The sequence below is a fragment of the Oncorhynchus mykiss genome, chromosome 10 (genome assembly GCF_057628025.1).
Source record: "Oncorhynchus mykiss isolate SJ-2025 chromosome 10, ASM5762802v1, whole genome shotgun sequence".
NCBI classification, from domain to species: domain Eukaryota; kingdom Metazoa; phylum Chordata; class Actinopteri; order Salmoniformes; family Salmonidae; genus Oncorhynchus; species Oncorhynchus mykiss.
This window is the reverse complement of record NC_143031.1, coordinates 28,983,520-29,004,424: the sequence shown is the minus strand read 5'-3', so window position 1 is coordinate 29,004,424 and position 20,905 is coordinate 28,983,520. Positions and strand designations below refer to the sequence as shown.

At 45.5% G+C, this 20,905-nt stretch overlaps 1 protein-coding gene across 1 annotated transcript in view; it reads left to right on the top strand.

Moving 5' to 3' along the window:
• Window positions 1–726: 726 nt before the first annotated feature.
• LOC110533612 (rho GTPase-activating protein 7) overlaps window positions 727–20,905 on the top strand; it is an 80,090-nt gene continuing 59,911 nt past the window's right edge. The window contains exon 1 of the mRNA XM_021618003.3: window positions 727–1,062. Within this exon, the coding sequence (XP_021473678.2) occupies window positions 948–1,062 (115 nt within the window). The 5' untranslated portion in view covers window positions 727–947. The remainder of the gene's footprint in view (window positions 1,063–20,905) is intronic.

Genomic DNA, 20,905 nt, shown 5'->3' with positions numbered 1-20,905 from the left:
TAATATGGACTTGGTCTTTCACCAAATAGGACTATCTTCTGGTTACCACCCCTACCTTGTCACAACACAACTGATTGGCTTAAACGCATTAAGAAGGAAATAAATTCCACAAATTAACTTTAAACAAGGCACACCTGTTCATTGAAATGCCTTCCTGGTGACTACCTCATGAAACTGGTTGAGAGAATGCCATAGTGTTCAAAGCTGTCATCAAGGCAAATTGTGACTATTTTGAAGAATCTGAAATATAAAATATACACTATTGAATAGTTTTGATGTCTTCACTATTATTCTACAGTTTAGGAAATAGTAAAAATTAAGAAAAACCCTTGAATGGGTAGGTGTGTCCAAACTTTTGACTGTTACTTTATACAGTACATTTACATTTAGTTAATTTACCAGACACTCTTATCACACCATAGTGCCATCAGACTTCTGATACCAATGCAGAGTGAAAGGGGGCCACTAAATTGTGAACCACTATAAAAACGGTATAGAAAAGTATTTTGTATATTGTATTTTGAAAATACATATTTCGGCTCTGAAAAGTATCTTGTTACAAAATACACTGGAGTATAGTTCAGCCAAGTGTAATACAAATGACAAAATACTCAAAAGTAATTGAAATACATATTTCAAATAAATACTGCCCATCTCTGTGCATGGGGGGAATGGAGAGGGGGGGGGGGTCTTAACCCAAATTTGATACTATTTATTTTTCAGGCCACACTGGAGGAGGGTGTTCACAAATTACATGCAGACTTTCTGCATCAAGTGTCAGCCCGGCAAGAGGAACTTCTCTCTTTCCTTAGAGCGCTCCGTCTCTCTGGTGGACTTGGTGAACGGACTGACTGACTAACTCGCAGGGGCTTTTTCACCCTGATGGATCCAGAGAGGAGTGAGTGACTAGCGGAGGTTTTTCAGGGAGAGAACAGGACACATGGAATATGGCTCATATTGGCAAAACCCCACTGCGGAGGTCCTTCAGTGAGCATGTGAAAGTCTCTACCAACAAGGCTTGGGATGTATTCTGGAAGAGTGCTAGGGAGAAAAGGCTTTGGGGTAAGTACTGGACTCTTTCTCACACATTGACCAAGTGTTTGAAGTCTGTTAACTTGTTGACTCAAACTTTGTGTAGTAAATTATTTACTGGCTTGACTGTTGTGTTTACAAATCCATCAATAATTGCATTGATGTGACAGTTGTCTGTCTCACACAGTCTAGCCCATAAATCACTTACCAAATCATTTCACTTTCACCAAAACTGACACTCCGCTCACCTCACAGCTGTATCATGTTAAACCTCTCACCGTTTCAAGCTACATCTCCAGTCCTACATACCAGAGAGTTATTTTCCCATGATTGCGTGTCTATCAAAACCAGAGGAGGCTGGTGGAAGGAGCTATAGGAGGATGGGCTCATTGTAATGGCTGGAATGGAATAAATGGAACAGCATCAGACACATCAAACATATGGAAACCACATGTTTGACTCCATTACATTTTATCCATTCCAGCCATTACAATGAGCCCGCCCACCTACAGTTCCTCCCACCAGCCTCCTCTGATCAAAACATGCTCTAGATTAGAATTATGATAATGCAAAAAAGCTCTAGTGTGTAGCTCAGTGCCCTGCAGAAGGGTCGGTTGGCCCTAGCCTCTGGTGGACTGTCAGTGGGGGGAGCTTCATGGTTCTCATACTGGAGACCTGCTGAGATGACCTTGATTCCTCTGTGGCCTTTAGGAATTTCAGGGCCCATGCATTATGAGTGTGTACCATATGTGTCCCATTCATTATGCTTTCACACACACGTGCACGTATGGAAGTATGCACACACACACACACATTGCAGCACAGTCTTATGAGCTATACAATCCTTTTCAACAAATGAACACACATGCACACATGCACGCGCACACACACATTCATCAAGCTGTCAGTCCAATCTGGCTCTAGAAGCTTCTGCTGTTTGGTGTCATCTCTGAGGTGTCGTTCAAAATCTGCCTCTTCGTGTGTAGCGACATCTCTGTCTTCAACTTTTAAAAATGCATCCGATTCAAAGTTTGCATCTGATGATGACAGCTGTCTCTTCAGACTTAGAGATAATACCTGGAACCAGCTGTGTGTTCATATTCATGTCCTCTCAACATGTGTGTTGGATTAATGACTCCACATAGTGACGTTGGTTATTTGAGCTCACCCATTGGCTGAAGATAATTACACAATGCTAGTTAGCTGTGGCAGATCATTAAGGAACTTGGAACTGCACAGACACTAGACGCCAGCTCTAACAGCAAAACGGCCCCCCAAGGGACGCAAGCATTCTCTCTTTCACTCTGCCTCTCACCCTCTATGTTTTTCTCTCTCCCTCTTTCACACTCTTTCTGTCTCCCCCTCTCACTATTTCGTGCATGCATATCATGTTCTCTTTCTTTGTCTCTTTACACACACACACACACGCACACACACACACACACACACACACACACACACACACACACACACACACACACACACACACACACACACACACACACACACACACACACACCCCTCCCTCCACCACCATCCCTTCTCTCTATCTCTCTTTTTCTCTGGGCCATACTGCAGTATACATCTCACAGGGAGGATCCGCTGTCCGGAATACTTCACAAACCTGTCCTAATATTTACACCCGCACTAAACGTTGTCATAACTCAGGCCAAATATGGTGTTCCATTCAAACGGTGCAACTCACATCCAAACAGTACCTCTGCCAGATGTAGTCTATAAACTCCTAATAACTTTCCAACGTCAAGCTGTAGCCCCAATCAGAGGTATGAAGACACGGTTGTGTGAGGGCCAACTGGAGAAGCACAGAGCTGGAACTTGACATTTCAGAGAACATCTCTCTGTTATTGTATCTCTCACCTTCCTCTTTTTTCTCTTTTTCTGTCTTTCTCTTTTTGATCTTCTTACTTCCTCTCAATTGACAGTTTTATCTTCAGGATCTCTCTATTTTGATCTTCAGAGCCTTTTTCTAAAGATAAAACTCCTATCTGTCTATTCTATTTCACTCTATTCTTTGGGTAGCTGTCCCTCTTTTCGGTTTCTCTTTCTCTCAAACTAAGCCTCTCTTTCTTCTCTCTCTTTTTCTCTTTCCTCTCCTTCGGTCCTCTGAACGGAAGCATAGAGCAGATTGCCAGTGTATAGTATCTATGGCAGGCTCCAGATCTCCAGTCCTCTCCCCCTCTCTAAGCTGCCTGCTTGCCTGCCCGGGTCTCATCAGCAGTATTACCTCACTCTGGAGCACCAGGGCCATGTGCTCTGCTCTCCTCTCTGCCTGTCACTGCCACACTATGCTCAAATGACAGACTCAGGGGGGTGCTGTATTGAGTGTGTGTCTACACATGGATGTGATCTTGCATATCAGTGTGTGTTCACAATGGAGTACTGTAGTGTTTTGGGGGGGATGGGGGAGAAGTGTAGGGCCTAAGGTGTGTAGTATATAGGAGAAAGAGGAAGGAGTGGTAGTGTGTATGAGGGGATCTGAGGAGTCCTATTCTGATGCAGAGCAGGTCTGTGTGAGCTGTAAGATTACAGTGAGAAAGCCTTACCAGATGTGGCAATGCAGAAAGAAACTGCTTGAAAGAAGCAAAGGAAGTGGCATCGTACTAGAAGTTTCTCTTGGCTTTAACAACAGCATGTGAAAAATCAATGACCTATTTAGAGAGTTTCTCCACTACACACCTTCTTCTGGATGCCATGAATATTCAACCTAATAATTTTATCAGATATGGTTTGATTCCAAAATATTTGAGCTGGATAAAATGTCTCCTCTTCAAAATACTTCTAAAATATCTGTCATGAGTATTTTCGCAGATGAAAATGATCTCTTCAGACTATTCCAAAAGAACATCTCCGAAATCTTAGGTTAGGAACGTACAGCTATTCTGATTTCTGGACTTTTGCATACTGATTATATCCTCTGTAATTGTTTTTTATTATTATTAGGATCCCCATCAGCTAACGCTGTAACGCTAGCTAATCTTCCTAGGGTCCAATACCAATTAACAAGACATTACAAACAACCACAAATCAAGACTTCACAAACATTCAACAAGTAGACAATACAGACAATTAAAATACCTGACAGGAAACACATTTAACATTCAGTTGATGCGCTCTATTTCCTATCCAGTCATATGGTCTATTGCATTAAATGTTGTTGAATGTTTTTCTTGAAGGTGGATTAACTTTTTGCCTGAGAAATATGGATTGGTAAAGAGTTCCATTCAGCTATGGCTCTATATAAAACTGTAGATTTAAGGTGATTTGTCCTTGGCTTGGGTTGTCTTAGCTGCCCTGAATTTGCCTGTCTGGTTTGGTGGTTATGTGTGTTGCTAGTATGTACTAACTGGCCTGAAAAATACTGTGTTTTTAAACAAATATAACATTCCTAAAGAATATCAGAAGACTGGATAGTAATTTGTTTTCAAGTGAAGCCATGAGAAATTCTGATGCATTTGGATAATATTCATACGGATAGAGCAACGAAGAGCTAATCAGGCAGCCCTGTTTTGAGCCATTTGGAGATTTTTTATATCTTTCTTTGCTGCAGATGACCATATAACTGGACATTACTCTAAGTGTGATAGGACCAGGGATTGACCATATAACTGGACAGTACTCTAAGTGTGATAGGACCAGGGATTGACCATATAACTGGACAGAACTCTAAGTGTGATAGGACCAGGGATTGACCATGTAATCAGACAGTACTCTAAGTGTGATAGGACCAGGGATTGAATCACCTGATTCAGTGTGCTAGATGTTGCATACTCTGAACATTTTCTTGTAACAGCAATTCCCTTAACCATCTTAATAACAATGTTATCTATGTGTTCTGACCATGATAAAGCTGCATCCAACATGCTGGCTATTAGTTTTGTTTTTTCACTTGCTCTACATGCATTCTATTCATCGACAAATTCAATTGGGGATCATCAGCAAGCATTCTCTTAAACCAAATACAATACATTTAGTTTTAGAAATGTTCAACTCTAATTTGTTCATATCAACCCACTCAGACACCATTCTTAGTTCTCAGTACATCTGTCAGCACATATACTGTCACGCCCTGGCCATAGAGAGGCTTCTTATTCTCTATTTTGGTCAGGCCAGGGTGTGACTAGGGTGGGCATTCTATGTCCTTTTTTCTATGTTTTTTATTTCTATGTCTTGGCCTGGTATGGTTCTCAATCAGGGACAGCTGTCTATCATTGTTTCTGATTGAGAACCATATTTAGGTACCCTTTTCCACCACCTGTTTTATGTGAAGTTAACTTTGTAGTTGTTCAGGGCACATAGCCCAAAGCTTCACAGTTGTTTTTTTGTTCTTTGTTTTGTCAGCGTCATTTTTAAATAAAGTTCAAATGTATGCTTACCATGCTGCACCTTGGTCCAGTCCTTCAGCCAGCCATGACAGAACTTCCCACCACCAACAGACCAAGCAGCATGGTAAGGTGGACTCCTGGACATGGGAGAACGTTCTGGACAGCAAGGGAGTCTACACATGGGAGGAGAACCTGGCGGGAAGGGATCACCTTCCATGGGAACAGGTGGAGGCAGCTAGGAGAGAGCCGGAGAGAGAAACCAGCGGTATGTGGGAACACGGCTGGCAAGGAAGCCCGAGAGGCAGCCCCCCCCAAAAAAAATTTGGGAGGGCACATGGGGAGTGTGGCAGAGTCAGGAAGCAGACCTGAGCCAACTCCCCATGCTTACCGGGGCGAGCATGGGACTGGTCAGGCCTCGTGCTATGGGGTGATGCACATGGTACCGAGGCAGAGTATTCACAGGCCGGTATGCTCGGTTCCGGCGTCCCGCATTTGCCGGGGAGTCTCCCGCCTGTCCGGAGCTGCCAGAGCCTCCCGCCTGTCCGGAGCTGCCAGAGCCTCCCGCCTGTCCGGAGCTGCCAGAGCCTCCCGCCTGTCCGAAGCTGCCAGAGCCTCCCCCCTGTCCGGAGTGCCAGAGCCACAGCCCCTCAGTCCAGTGGCGCCCCTCAGTCCACAGGCGCCCCTCAGTCCACAGGCACACCTCAGTCCAGAGGCGCACCTCAGTCCAGTGGCGCCCTCTACGAGGGTCTTCAGTCCGGGGCCCGCTGCGAGGCCAAGACTGAGGTGGAGCGGGGTCCATGTCCCGCACCGCCGCTGTAAGAAGGCCCACCCGGACCCTCCCCTTTAGAGTCAGGTTTTGCGTCCGGAGACCGCACCTTTGGGGGGGGGTACTGTCACGCCCTGGCTATAGAGAGGCTTTTTATTCTCTGTTCTCTATTTTTTTTCTATGTTTTGTATTTCTATGTCTTGGCCTGGTATGGTTCTCAATCAGGGACGCTGTCTATCATTGTTTCTGATTGAGAACCATATTTAGTTACCCTTTTCCACCACCTGTTTTATGTGAAGTTAACTTTGTAGTTGTTCAGGGCACATAGCCCAAAGCTTCACGGTTGTTTTTTTTGTTCTTTGTTTTGTCGGTGTCATTTTTAAATAAAGTTAAAATGTATGCTTACAATGCTGCACCTTGGTCCAGTCCTTCAGCCAGCCGTGACAATTACATTCTGATGCTGCGCTATACATTGTAGAGTCATCAGCATACATGACCACTCTTGCTTTGTTCATTACTGAAGGTAAATCATTAGAAAATATAGAAGTGGGCTTGGGCAACTTCCTTGAGGAACACCACAATGTATATCTTTACTGTTTGAAAAGCTACCATTAAAGGACACTTTGTGCCTTCTCCTGGATAGATAGCTTTCCATCCAGGATAGAGCTGCAGACTTAAAACCATAACATTTGAGTTTTCCTAGTAACAGTTCATGATCAATTACATCAAAAGCAGCACTGAAATCGAACTAACTTCCTGCCATCCATACTCTTTAACCAATCTGTCATTTGTGCTGAGGCCGTACTCTTAGAATGCCCTTCTTCGTAAGCATGCTGGAAACCCGTTATCAGACCATTACATGAGAAATAATCCTTGATTTGTACAGATACAATTTTTTTTTCTCCAATAATTTACTTAACACAGGCAGCAAGTTTATAGGACAACTATTAGGACGTGAATGCAGATTTTTTTTTATCCTTAGGTAGTGGAATAACCTTTGACTCTTTCCAGACTTCTGGGCATGCCCCATACATCAAGCACTTAATAAAATATGAGAGATTGGGGTAGATATTTGGTTAGCTGTAACTTTGAGCAATTTGGCATCAAGATTATCTGTACCAGGTGACTTGTCATCTGACTCTGTCATACGTTGTTGTGCCATCCATGGTTCTAGACCAGGTCCAATCCAGTGATCAGGCCCGCATATGATCCAAAACCTATCATACTGGGACACTTTCTGTATTTTGAAAGTTGTATATCTTTAAAAATGTGATTGCTGACATGTAAAACATTTTGGGACTGTATCAACAGTGGACTAATGAAACAATGAAGTAAGGTACAGCGGAAGTTTATGCAGGATGGCTTTATAAACAAAAACGATCTACCAGACTTCAGAGAGAGCAAGTCTACTTCCTGACACAGAATGCAGTGATGTGTACTGAACCTATCGCCCGTAATAAAGCGTAGTGTGCTTTAAACTGCATCCAATGGCTTCAATACAGTAGCAGCTGTATTCATATAGACAATATCGCCATAGTCTGGAACCGGTATGAATTGCGACTGAATGATATGTTTTGACCTATTCCTATAAAATAAGTCAATTATAATTCTTAAACTTACTCATCAACAGGGACACGATCAATGTACATAAATCATCATATACATTTATGTGATTTGGAGAATTACATACAGTTAGCTCCAAAAGTATAGGGACAGTGACAAATTTTGTACTCTGTACTCCAGCACTTTGGATTTGAAATGATACAATGCTACTATGATTACAGATAGTCCTGAATGAATCGTGAATAATGATGAGTCAGAAAGTTACAGACGCACAAATATCATACCCCCCGTCACGGCCGTCCTCCTCATCTGAAGAGGAGAGGCGAGATGGATCTGAGGACCAATACGCGGCGTGGTAAGTGTCCATGGTCAATCTTTAATAAAGAAAGTAGTGAACACTGAACAAAACCAGTAAACAAAATAACAACCGTGAAGCTAATCATATGGACTGTGCTGAAACAAGCCATCAACATAGACAATCACCCACAAACAAACAGTGCAACCCAGGCTACCTAAGTATGATTCTCAATCAGAGACAACTAATGACACCTGCCTCTGATTGAAAACCATACTAGGCCGAAAACATAGAAATGCCCCAAAACATAGAAAAACAAACAGACTACCCACCCAACTCACACCCTGACCATACTAAATAAATACAAAACAACGGAAATAAAGGTCAGAACGTGACAGTACCCCCCCCCCCCCCCCAAAGGTGCGGACTCCGGCCGCAAAACCTTGACCTATAGGGGAGGGTCTGGGTGGGCGTCTGTCCGCGGTGGCGGCTCTGGCGCGGGACGCGGACCCCACCTCATCATTGTCTTAGTCCGCCTTATTGTCCGCCTCCGTGGCTTCCTCACCATGGCCACCCTACTTAATGAACCCACTGGACAGAGGGGCTGCTTGGGACAGAGGGGCAGCTCGGGACAGAGGTGGGGCAGCTGCTCGGGACAGGGGTGCAGCTGCTCGGGACAGAGGGGCAGCTGCTCGGGACAGAGGGGCTCCGGCAGCGGCGCCGGACAGGCGGGAGGCTCCGGCAGAGGCGCCGGACAGGCGGGAGGCTCCGGCAGAGGCGCCGGACAGGCGGGAGGCTCCGGCAGAGGCGCCGGACAGGCGGGAGGCTCCGGCAGCGGCGCCGGACAGGCGGGAGGCTCCGGCAGCGGCGACGGACAGGCGGGACCACCTGCAGGGAGGAGACAGAGAGACAGCCTGGTGCGTGGGGCTGCCACAGGAACCACCAGGCTGGGGAGCCCTTCAGGAGGCTTGGGGTTAGGAGGAGGCACCTGAAGGACCGGGCTGTGGGGGAGCACTGGAGCTCTGGTGCGCAACCTTGGCACCACCTCCCCAGGCTGGATAACCACTCTAGCCCGGACCCTCCAGAGTGCAGGCACAGGTTGAACCGGGCTGTGGGTAAGCACGGGAGATCTAGTGCTTACTACACGCACCTCTCCCTTAGGCTCCACTCCCACATTCGCCCGGCACGAGCGGAGCGCAGGCAGAGGACGCACTGCACCCTCCCAGCGCCCCGGAGACACAGCACGCAGAGCCGGCGCAGGATACCCTGGACCAAAACTGCGTACCGGCGACCAGACCCGCTGAGCAGGCACCATACGCCCTGGCTCGATGCCCGCACTCGCATGACACTCTCGGGGGGCTGTCCTATAGCGCACCGGGCTATGGACACGTACTGGCGACACCGTGCGCTTAACCGCATAACACGGTGCCTGCCCAGTATCACGCTGCTTATAATAAGCACGAGGAGTGAGCGCAGGTCTGCTACCTGGCTTAGCTCCACCCCTCGTGTGCCCCCCCCCCCAAAAAAAATTGGGGCTGTCTCTCGTACCTGTCACACTGCCGTGCTGCCTCCTCATATCGCCGCCGCTCAGCTTTCGCTGCCTCCAGCTCTGCTTTGGGGCGGCGATATTCCCCAGCCTGTGCCCAGGGTCCCTCTCCGTTCAGTATCTCCTCCCATGTCCAGGAGTCCTGTGATACCGGCCGCTGTTGTTGCTGCTGCTGCTGCTGCTGTCGTCGCTGTTTTCTACCACGCCGCTTGGTCCTTGGTTGGTGGGTGATTCTGTCACGGCCGTCCTCCTCTTCATCTGAAGAGGAGAGGCGAGATGGATCTGAGGACCAATACGCGGCGTGGTAAGTGTCCATGGTCAATCTTTAATAAAGAAAGTAGTGAACACTGAAAACTATACAAAACCAGTAAACAAAAAAACAACCGTGAAGCTAATCATATGGACTGTGCTGAAACAAGCCATCAACATAGACAATCACCCACAAACAAACAGTGCAACCCAGGCTACCTAAGTATGATTCTCAATCAGAGACAACTAATGACACCTGCCTCTGATTGAGAACCATACTAGGCCGAAAACATAGAAATGCCCCAAAACATAGAAAAACAAACAGACTGCCCACCCAACTCACGCCCTGACCATACTAAATAAATACAAAACAACGGAAATAAAGGTCAGAACGTGACACCCCCAAGACATGCTACCTCTCACCATTACAATAACAGGGGAGGTTAGCTATATTCTGTGGGGGGGGGGGGGGGTATGATATTTGTGCGTCTGTAACTTCCTCACTCATCATTATTCATGATTCATTCAGGACTATCTGAAATCATGGTAGCATCCACATTAATATAGAAGTGTTTAAAAAATATATTATCTTCTTATTTACAATAAAAGTGACTCCAATATTATACAATACATTATTTAGCATTGATTTCTATTGGGCACAAAATAATCTGCATCCAACAATTTTGTAGAGTCACATGCTTGATGTAATTATTGCGTGGGACCAAATACTAAACTTTTGACTACTTTAATACACATATAAGTTAACTTTTTCTAATCATTTTGGTCACCTAAAATGGGGGACTATGTCTTAAAAGTGCTGTAATTTCTAAACGGTTCATGGATTAATATACCCTCAAATTAAAGCTGACATTTTTATTTAAATAAGCAAGTCAGTTAAGAACAAATTCTTATTTACAATGACAGCCTACCGGGGAACAGTGGCAGAACGACAGATTTTCACCTTTTTAGCTCTGAGATTCGATCTAGCAAACTTTCAGTTACTAGCCCAATGCTCTAACCACTAGGCTATCTGCCGTCCCAAATGCTGCACTTTAACCTCATAGTCAGTGTATCAGGGGTTGTGAGAGAGTGTGAGAGGGTGTGTGTGAGAGAGAGAGAGAGAGAGAGAGAGAGAGAATAAGGTGAACATTTGAGGATGGAAAGTCAGCAACGCAAGCTGACTCATTATTTCACTCAGTATTCTGCATTGTATCTGACTTTGTGGGAGTGGGCTAGATGGCAAGCCATTCCTGTTGTTGAAGAACCCTGTCAAGTCAAGTGTCCCGCCTGCGTCAAAGCGCCAAAAGCCTCATGGCTCTAAAAGGATCCCGTTTACAGCCAGCCTGCCTGCTGTACTGAGAACCTTGAATGGTCCCACAAACCGGGGGCTCAGCTTCTTGCAGGGCAGGCGGAGTGGGAGGTTCCTGGTAGAACGCCAGACACAATCCCCAGGGTGGTAAACTGGGGTTTCACTGCGGTGGCAGTCTGCCTGCTCCTTTTGACGGTAGACGGCGCACTGGAGTCTCAGGTGAGCATCGATCCGCACTTCTGCACCCCTGAACCACTCATCAACTGCAGGAGCTTCAGGTCTGGCCAGGAGTCCACAGAGACAGGGCCGACTGAAAACCCAGAACACACTGGAAGGAGGTCAACCCGGTGGAGAGATGATGCAGGGATGGACACAGCGACAGAGAGGTGTAGGAGAACAGAGGCTCCTCTTCATCCCAGGCCAACACACACTGAAGTATGGCTGCCAGGAGGAGATGGAGACACACTGGGAGAATAACACACGTGGGCCAACACACACAGACACATGACACAGACACAATGCTTCCCTCACCTCCGATGAACTCTCTTTCTCCACTGGTGTCATTGCAGTGTGGAGCAGTGGAGGCTGGTGGGAGGATGTATAGGAGGAAGGGCTCATTGTAATGGCTGGAATGGAATCAATGGAATGGAGCCAAACGTGTGGTTTCCATTCAACGTGTTTGATGCCGTTCCATTAATTCCTATCCAGCCATTACAATGAGCCCATCCTCCTATAGCTCCACCCACCAGCCTCCTCTGGTGTGGAGACAATAAGCAGATGCCCCGGGGGTAGAGAGATTCTTCTCATACTTCATTGGCCTTATCTTTAGGTAAAAATACTAATGAGCAGACATGAGTTAATGGGACTCAGACATACTCTAGTGGATAATTCATCCTCATCATTCCTGCGGGATTTCTCTCTCTCTTCCATCCTCATAACACTGGGTTTGAAGAACAAATAAGTTTGATGCACTTAGTCAGTGGGTCTGTTTGTGTTTGTCCCACCTGCAGGGTCAGAGAGGAAACAAATGTCCTCCGCAAAAGCTACATAATGAGTCAGCTAGCTAGCTGCTGAAGGACACCAAACAAATGGCATGCTGGGTAATGTGTTTGTTATTCATTGGGAGGGCCAGCTCAATCTTGTGTGATTGGGATCATGGAAGCGAGGCAGAAAGGCACTGAAAAGTCTTGGCTCATTTAGGACTAAATAATATTTTCTCTTCCCTCTCCAATTGTACCACTGAAGTTATCCATCTTCTCGTTAACTTTTTCCAACAGTATTTCTTTAGTTATCCACCCATATCTACGATTCTTCCAAAGCTTTGTCTTCTCACCTCTGCACTCCCTGTTCTTTATTCAAAACAACCCCATCACATATCCAAACACCTCCCTCCCTCGCACCATCACAGACAAATAGATTGATTAGTTAGCTGGTTGGGTGCCTCATTTTTCCCTGATTGATTAATGGAGGGTGGAAAAGTGTAGGATCGAAGGCTGTGTGCTGTTCTGGACTCCTGGAACACTCGTATTGTCCCGGGCTTTGAAGAGAAGGTCGATACTAGGCCCTCTCAGCCATGGCAGACCCAGCCACTGCCAGACACATTGTTGGAGACATTACTATGCAAATTATTTGGTCTGGTCACTTTGCCTCACTCATTACGCCTGATTGATAACCCCAGTCCTGGGATTCTTCTCTCTTTGGCACAGCTCTCCGGTGGCCAACTATTGGACACACTGTTTGAAGGTGTAATTTATCCAAGAATACATTTGTCTGCTTAAACTGAACTAACAAACATCATTATATGAATTACCTCCTATTACTCAGGCCTGATGAGACTTAGTCAGTTAGGTAGTAATGTGTGTCTAGTCCTTGACTTTAACTTTTACATTATGGGACGTTTTGATGGAATAATGCACTGTTAAAACTTCTTAAGGCTAGGGGGCAGTATTCGGAAGTTCGGATGACTGACGTAACCAAAGTAAACTGCCTGTAACTCAGGATATGCATATAATTGGTTGGTAGCATTGGATAGAAAACACTGGAGTGTCTAAAACTGTTGTTGTTGTTGAGGTCACTACCCACTGAAATGCTTGTCTATGGGATATTCAAAGGAATTCCTCCCAGATTGCAGTTCCTATGGCTTCCACTAGATATCAACAGTCTTTAGAAAGTGTTTCAGGCTTGTTTTTGGAAAAATAAGGTAGAAATTATAGTTTTTCAAGGTGGCTCTCATTTTGGACTGTAGTCTTGTGGCGCGCGAGGATGAGGGCGAGCACTTCGTTATTTATCTCCGGTATTGAACATACTACATTCCGTCTTAACTGTTATAATTTATTTACATATTAGGGTACCTGAGAATTGATTAGAAATGTTGTTTGACTTGTTTGGACGACGCCCTGAGGACGAGGAGCGGGCTGCGAAGGTGGAATTCACAGATGATATTTGGGATCCAGAATGTCCTCCATCGGAAACCAATACCACTCCTCTGGGCCATACCCCTCCCAGTCCACCAGATACTGGAGCCAACCCCCATGATGTCGGGAGTCCATTAGAGATCTTAAGGCATAGACCGGACCCCCCTCGATGTCCGGAGGGGTGGAGGGGTGTCGTGGGGGACAGCATCAACTAAGGGCCTAGGAACCACCAGCCTGAGAAGGGAGACATGAAAAGAAGATGAGATACGGTAGTCACTGGGAAGCTGTAACCTATATGTTGCCTCGTTGACCCTCCTGAGAAGCGGAGTGGGAGGTTCCTGGTAGAACGCCAGACACAATCCCCAGGGTGGTAAACTGGGGTTTCACTGCGGTGGCAGTCTGCCTGCTCCTTTTGACGGTAGACGGCGCACTGGAGTCTCAGGTGAGCATCGATCCGCACTTCTGCACCCCTGAACCACTCATCAACTGCAGGAGCTTCAGGTCTGGCCTGGGGTCCACGGAGACAGGGCCGACTGAAAACCCAGAACACACTGGAAGGATGTCAACCCAGTGGAGGAGTGACGCAAGTTCTGGGCATACTCCGCCTATGGAAGTAATCAAGCCCACTCTCCCTGTCGGTCCTGACAGGAACCTCCCCAGCTCATCCTGTCCACCTGCCCATTGGACTGAGGCCTATACCCGGAAGTGAGGCTGATCGTGACCCAGAGCTTCTCCATAAAGGCTCTCCATACCTGTGATGTGAATTGGGGGCCACGGTCGGAGACGATGTCCTCCGGAAGTCCATAATGCCAGAAAACCTGCTGGAATAGTGCCTCAGCAACCTGGAGAGAAAAAGGTCTTAAAACGACAGTATTTTTAAAATCTTTCCACAACCACCAAAATGGTGGTGAAACTGTCAGAGGGGAGATCAGTAGCAAAGTCAATGGATAGATGGGGCCAGGGAAGCTGAGACACGGGAAGGGGAAGGAGTTTCCCTGTTGGTGCGTTCTGGGGGGATTTGGTTTGGGCACATATGGAACAGTAGTTGACGTAACAAGTGACATCCTGCGCCAAGGTGGGCCACCAGTACTTCTCAGTGACCAGACATCGTGCTAACGCAGTTTTCCATTCATCCCCCTCCTGGATCCAGATGAGATTGTATGCACTCCGCAGTCCAGTTTGGTAACGAACCGGGCCCCCTGAGCTATTCTATGGCTGCCGGCACCAACGGGAGAGGGTAATGGGACTTTGTGGTGATTTCAATGAGTTCTCTGTTATCTATATATGGACGTAACCCTCCATCCTTCTTGGCCACAAAGAAGAAACCAGGCGATGCAGGAAAAGTGGACGTGTGGATAAAACCTTGTTGGAGTGCCTATTGGATGTAATCCTCCAGCCACGAACAGATGATAGATGCATCTGCACGGACCAGCAGGTCGATGGCACAGTCCCAAGGACGATGAGGAGGAAGACAGGTTGCGTGGGTCTGGGAGAATACCTCCTGCAGGTCCTGGTAAACCTCCAGGATGTTGGGCTGAAGGGCAAACATAGGACTCTCAACCGACGTGGAACCACAGGGGATGGGAAGCAGGTCCTCCGGCATTCAGGTGACCAGGCTGTGATTCTCATGCTCGACCATGAGATGGTGGGGATATGGCGATGAAGCCAAGGGATGCAGAGGATGATCTTGTGAACTCATTTCTCAAGACTCATTCCTCACTCTGGGCAGCCACAAGCACAGCAGCGTGCAGCATGGAGCAGTAGACAGAAAGTCACTGGGCCTCAGCTAGCATACAGTACAGTACGCTCTGTATATATACACATTTGGTTAGGAACAGGCAGTCTTTTCAAACAGTTCTAACTCTAAGAGGGCATTATCATAATTTTCACAATTTCACTGCATTATTTCAACATCATAGTGTGGAAATATACATAAAACACAGGGAAATCACATTTTTGACTGCACTGGGCCTTTAAGTATTCCTGTAGCAGTGTTGCAAAATAATGTTTTGCAATTGTTTAATATCTTGAGTCCCAAGTCATGAGTGATGATGAAATGGTTTGATGTTGCAGTATGATACTAAGATATCTATGGTACCGTAGTTTAGTCTGGGAACATAAATAAATGACAGAAAACACAACACTAAAAGTTCCAAATACCTTATCAAACAACCTCTCAATGGCTATGTCACAGTCTGTTGTTGAAGTAATGAAATACAGAGCACCACATGGAGCACCGCACAGAGCACCACACAGAGCAGAATAGACTCACAGTCAATGAGCCATGACAGATTTTAAAGTGGAGCAGAGCAGACTGAAGTTTCAAGGTGAGTAGGGGTTTATAGAGCTCATTCCACATCATAATTTATATTATAGTTAACATGACCCTAGAGAAGACTCATTCCTCACTCTGGGGAGCCACAAGCACAGCAGCGTGCAGCATGGAGCAGTAGACAGACAGTCACTGGGCCTCAGCTAGCATACAGTACAGTACACTCTGTATATATACACATCAACAGGACTGTAGTAGAGAGAGTCAACAGTTTTAAGTTCCTCGGCTTCCACATCACCCAGAACTTGACATGGACCAACAACACCACCACTTTTGACAAGAGGGCGCAACCGCGTCTGCTTCCTAATGCAGCTGAAGAAATTTGTCTTGCCACCCCTGGTCCTCTCCAAATACTACCGCTCCACCCTCAAGAGTGCATTGATCGGTTACATCAAGGCCTGATACGGGATTTGCTCCATCCACGAACGCAAGTTCCTCCATGGCCCAGTACATCACTGGGACCGTGCTCCCACCCATCGAGGAAGTCTACTTCAAACGGTGCCTGAGGAGGCCCACAGTATCATCAAGGACCCCACACACCCCAGCAACAAGCTGTTCACTCCCTTAACGTTGGGCAGACGGTATTGGAGTATCAAAAATCAAATCAAATGTATTTATATAGCCCTTCGTACATCAGCTGATATCTCAAAGTGCTGTACAGAAACCCAGCCTAAAACCCCAAACAGCAAGCAATGCAGGTGTAGAAGCACGGTATGAGGTCTGATACCAACAGGTTCAGAGACAGTTTCTCTCTACAAGCCATCAGACTGCTTAACACTTGAACTGGACTGACCACATGCTCTGACTCTCCTCATCTTAGCACAAATGCACTCACTCACTCACACAGACATACACTCATCCACACAAACACATATACATTCAGGCTACACACACATCACAACTGATGCTACCAGAATCGTATTATTGCTAAATACTGCACAATTTAAACATTTTCCTCCCAATCCCTCTTCCCCAATATACGTGTAAATATGGATTTAAAATTATGCCATTTTGTATTATACTTTCTTTCTTTTTTAACTCTGTTTATTAAGTTTTGAACATACAAACACACAGACAAGACAAAGCAATATACATAATATACTCAAATAGAAAAAAAAAATACAAATAAAAATACAAATAAAAAAATAGCTTTAAAGATACCATACTTTAGACAAGTTAAACACACCAGGCAGAAGGCTACAGAGGTTAAAGGGCAATCTATAGTACAGGGACAGGGCAAACACCTCACCATTGTTCCTGTAAACAGTCAAGGGATAAGGGTGGAGACATGCAACCACTCACAGAGAGTCATGGCCACAGACCGACCATCCACTGAACAAAAAACAAGTTTACAATGCTTTAAAATAAAAAATAAAAAATTATTATTCATGTAGGCGTGAACAAAATGTAAAAATAACTGGGGAAAACAAGCTCACACTTCAGTCTCTGCCTGGGCAAGATGAACAAGGCATCTGCAGACCACAATCAATAAGCACATGGATCTTAATACCCCCCCCCCCCCCCCCCCCCCCCAGCAAAAACACAGAGAGAAAGAGACTCCTCCAACCCTTAAGTCACAGACTTATTTTAGTATTAATTGGAATGCCATCAGAGGATGGACTGTTTAAAGTAAGACCGGAATGGAGCCCAAGCCTCATCAAACAGTTTGGGGTTCCCACGTGAATTGAATTGCATTTTTTCTAGTTTCAGAGAGCACAACACATCCCTCACCCAATATTTATAAGATGGGGGAGCTGCCATCTTCCAGTTCTGTAGTATTAGCCGTCTAGCTAAAAGAGTTGTATAAGCAACAGTGTCCGACTGGATTCTTGATAGGGGGGTACCCATGGGCAGTACTCCAAAAAGGGCTGTAAGGGGAGACGGATCCATAACAGTGTCATATATATCAGAGAAACATTTAAATATTAATTCCCACAAACCGGACAGTTTATGACAGCCCCAAAACATATGCAACAGTGTGGCTGGTTCCACCTTACATCTGACACAGGTGGGATCAAAATCAGAGAATATTCTTCCAAGTTTGGCCCCCGACCAGTGGATACGGTGAACCACCTTGAATTGAATGAGGCTGTGGCTAGTGCTAAAAGAGGACGAGTGCACCCTGTGCAGCACAGATTCCCAGGCGTCTTCCCCAAGTTCCTCCCCCAAATCCTTTTCCCATCGAGTCTTTAAAGGCACCAAAGAAGGGTTCTGTAAGTCATGAATGATTGCATATACATCTGAAATTGCACCCCTATGAAGCTTGTTCAGCTCCAAGATGCTCTCTATAGCTGTATTCGCAGGCCTATTGGGAAATCCAGGTGTGTTAGCCCTGACAAAGTTTCTAGTCTGGAGATTGAGAAAAAGAGAAAAAGTGGGATTGGGGAGATTGAACTTTTCCTGCAGCTGAGAAAAAGAGGCAAATGTACCATCAAAGAATAATTGGGCTAGCGAGGAAAGGCCTAGTGAGTGCCAAATGCCAAAAGCCCCATCATTCAAAGATGGAGAAAATAAAATGTTCTGATTGATTGGGCCTGATAGAGAAAAGCCTCGGAGGCTAAAGGCTAAACGGAACTGATTCCAAATTTTAAGAGACTGCTTTACAATTGTGTTGGCACACCTTTTGCCTAGGGACACTGGGAGAGATGAGCACAGCACAGAGGAAAGTGCTGCAAGTTTACACGATTCAGACTCCATCTGGACCCAGAGTGGTCTAGGGCCAGTAGGATCAGTCTGCAGCCAGTACAGAACGGCTCTAAAATTTGCAGCCCAGTAGTATGTCTGAAAATTTGGTAGAGCTAAACCCCCCAATGACCTAGGCTTCTGTAAATGTTTTCTACCAATCCGTGGTACCTTGCCATCCCAAATAAAATGCATGAATGTTTGATCCAGCGAAATAAAAAAAGATTTTGGAATAAAAATGGGTAAACATTGAAATAAATATAAAAATTTGGGCAACACATTCATTTTAATGACATTAATACTTCCGATAAGAGAAAGGGGTAGCGAGTTCCAAAAAGTAAAAGATTGTTTCAATCTGTCTGCTAGAGCAACAAAGTTTTCCTGAAACAAATTTGAATATTTCCTTGTCACTTTTACTCCCAAGTAAGTGAATTGATCCCGGACAATCCTAAACTGAGAACTTGTGAAAGAGCACTTTAAAGCAGCCTTGTTTACCGGAAAAAGCTCACTCTTGCCTAGATTCAGCTTGTACCCTGAGATTGATCCAAACTGTTTAAGAACAGATAGGGCACGTGGCAATGAGGTATCAGGATTGGAGATAAACAAAAGGAGGTCGTCAGCATATAGCAAGACTTTCTGATCCCAGCCCGCCCTGATTATGCCTTGAATGGCATCATTAGAGCGTAGTGCAATGGCGAGAGGCTCGATTGCCAAAGCAAACAACAAGGGGGAGAGTAGGCAACCCTGTCTGGATCCGTGGTGCAAGGGAAAATAGTCAGAGGACAAGTTATTAGTCCGTACCGAAGCCATGGGGGAAAAATAAAGAATCTTTATCCACGCAATGAATTTGGGGCCAAAGCCAAATCTATAAAGGGCAGCTGTTAGGTAATCCCACTCAACGCGGTCAAACGCTTTTTCGGCATCAAGTGAGACCACCACCTCCGGGTCCTCCGACGCTGGGGAGTACAGTATATTCATAAGGCGCCTAATATTGAAAAATAAATGCCTATTTCTCACAAAGCCAGTCTGGTCAGAGTGTATTACTTGGTGCAGCAAGCCTTCCATACGGATGGCAAAAAGCTTAGCTAGGATTTTGTAATCACAGTTTAAAAGCGAGATTGGGCGATAGGATCCACATTCCAGGGGGTCTTTGTTTTTCTTTAGTAGTAATGAAATTGAAGCCTGATAAAGACTAGGCGGCAGCTTTGAAGTATTGAGGCACTCTGCAAATAGTCGGGACAAGAATGGGCAAAGCAGACCAGAAAACGTCCTGTAAAATTCGGTTGGAAAACCGTCTGGACCCGGTGATTTACCACTTTTCATTGCGGACACTGCTGTTGCAATCTCCTCGAGCATAAATTCTTCTTCTAGACAGTCATGGGAGTCTGTATCAATTGAAGGCATATTCAAGCCATTAAAGAAGGAGTCAATCAGCAAAGGGTCTTGAGGGGATTCAGAGGTGTATAGCGCAGAGTAAAATTGTTTAAATTGATCATTGATCTCTTTATGTATAACTGTGGTGGCACCAGACGGGGTCCTTATTTGTGGGATTAGCCGTGAGGCCTCAGATTTACGGATCTGATGTGCAAGGAGTTTACTGGCCTTGTCGCCTTGTTCATAGACTTTGTATCGAGCTCGCAAGAGTAACTGTTCAGCTTGCCTGGTAGAAAGCTCATCAAATTCAGATTGCAGATCAGAGGAAGGATCCGTAGCATACTTCTCATCCAATGTGGCTATGGACTCGCTCAGGTCCCGAAGTTGCTGGGAGCGAACTCTGTTTTGGTTGGCTGTATAAGAAATAATTTGGCCACGTAGGTATGCTTTGAGAGACTCCCATATGGTAGAGCAGGACATACCTGGTGTTGAATTAGTTTCTAGGAATAAGGTAATTTCAGAAGAAATGAAATTGACAAACTCCTTATCTGAGAGTAAAATGGGGTTGAGACGCCATTGATAACACCTAGGAGGTCGCTGGGGAAACTCTAGTTCAAGCACTAATGGTGAATGGTCAGAGATAACAATACTCTCGTCAGTACACTGCCGAAGGTTAGGCAGAAGTTTTTTGTCCAAAAAGAAGTAATCAATCCGGGAGTATGTTTGATGAACATGAGAATAAAAGGAATACTGTCTATCTGTAGGATGTAGGAAACGCCAGGCCTCAAACATAGCATATTTCTGAAGAAAGGATTGAATAAGTAGGGCACATTTAGATGGGCCTGTATTTGTTTGTGAGGACTTGTCCAGAACTGGGGACATTTTACAGTTGAAATCCCCCCCTAAAATCAACAAATGAGAATCTAAATTGGGAATAGCAGACAGAAAGGAAGAAATGAAACTTGTGTCATCCCAATTGGGAGCATAAACACTAGCCAAA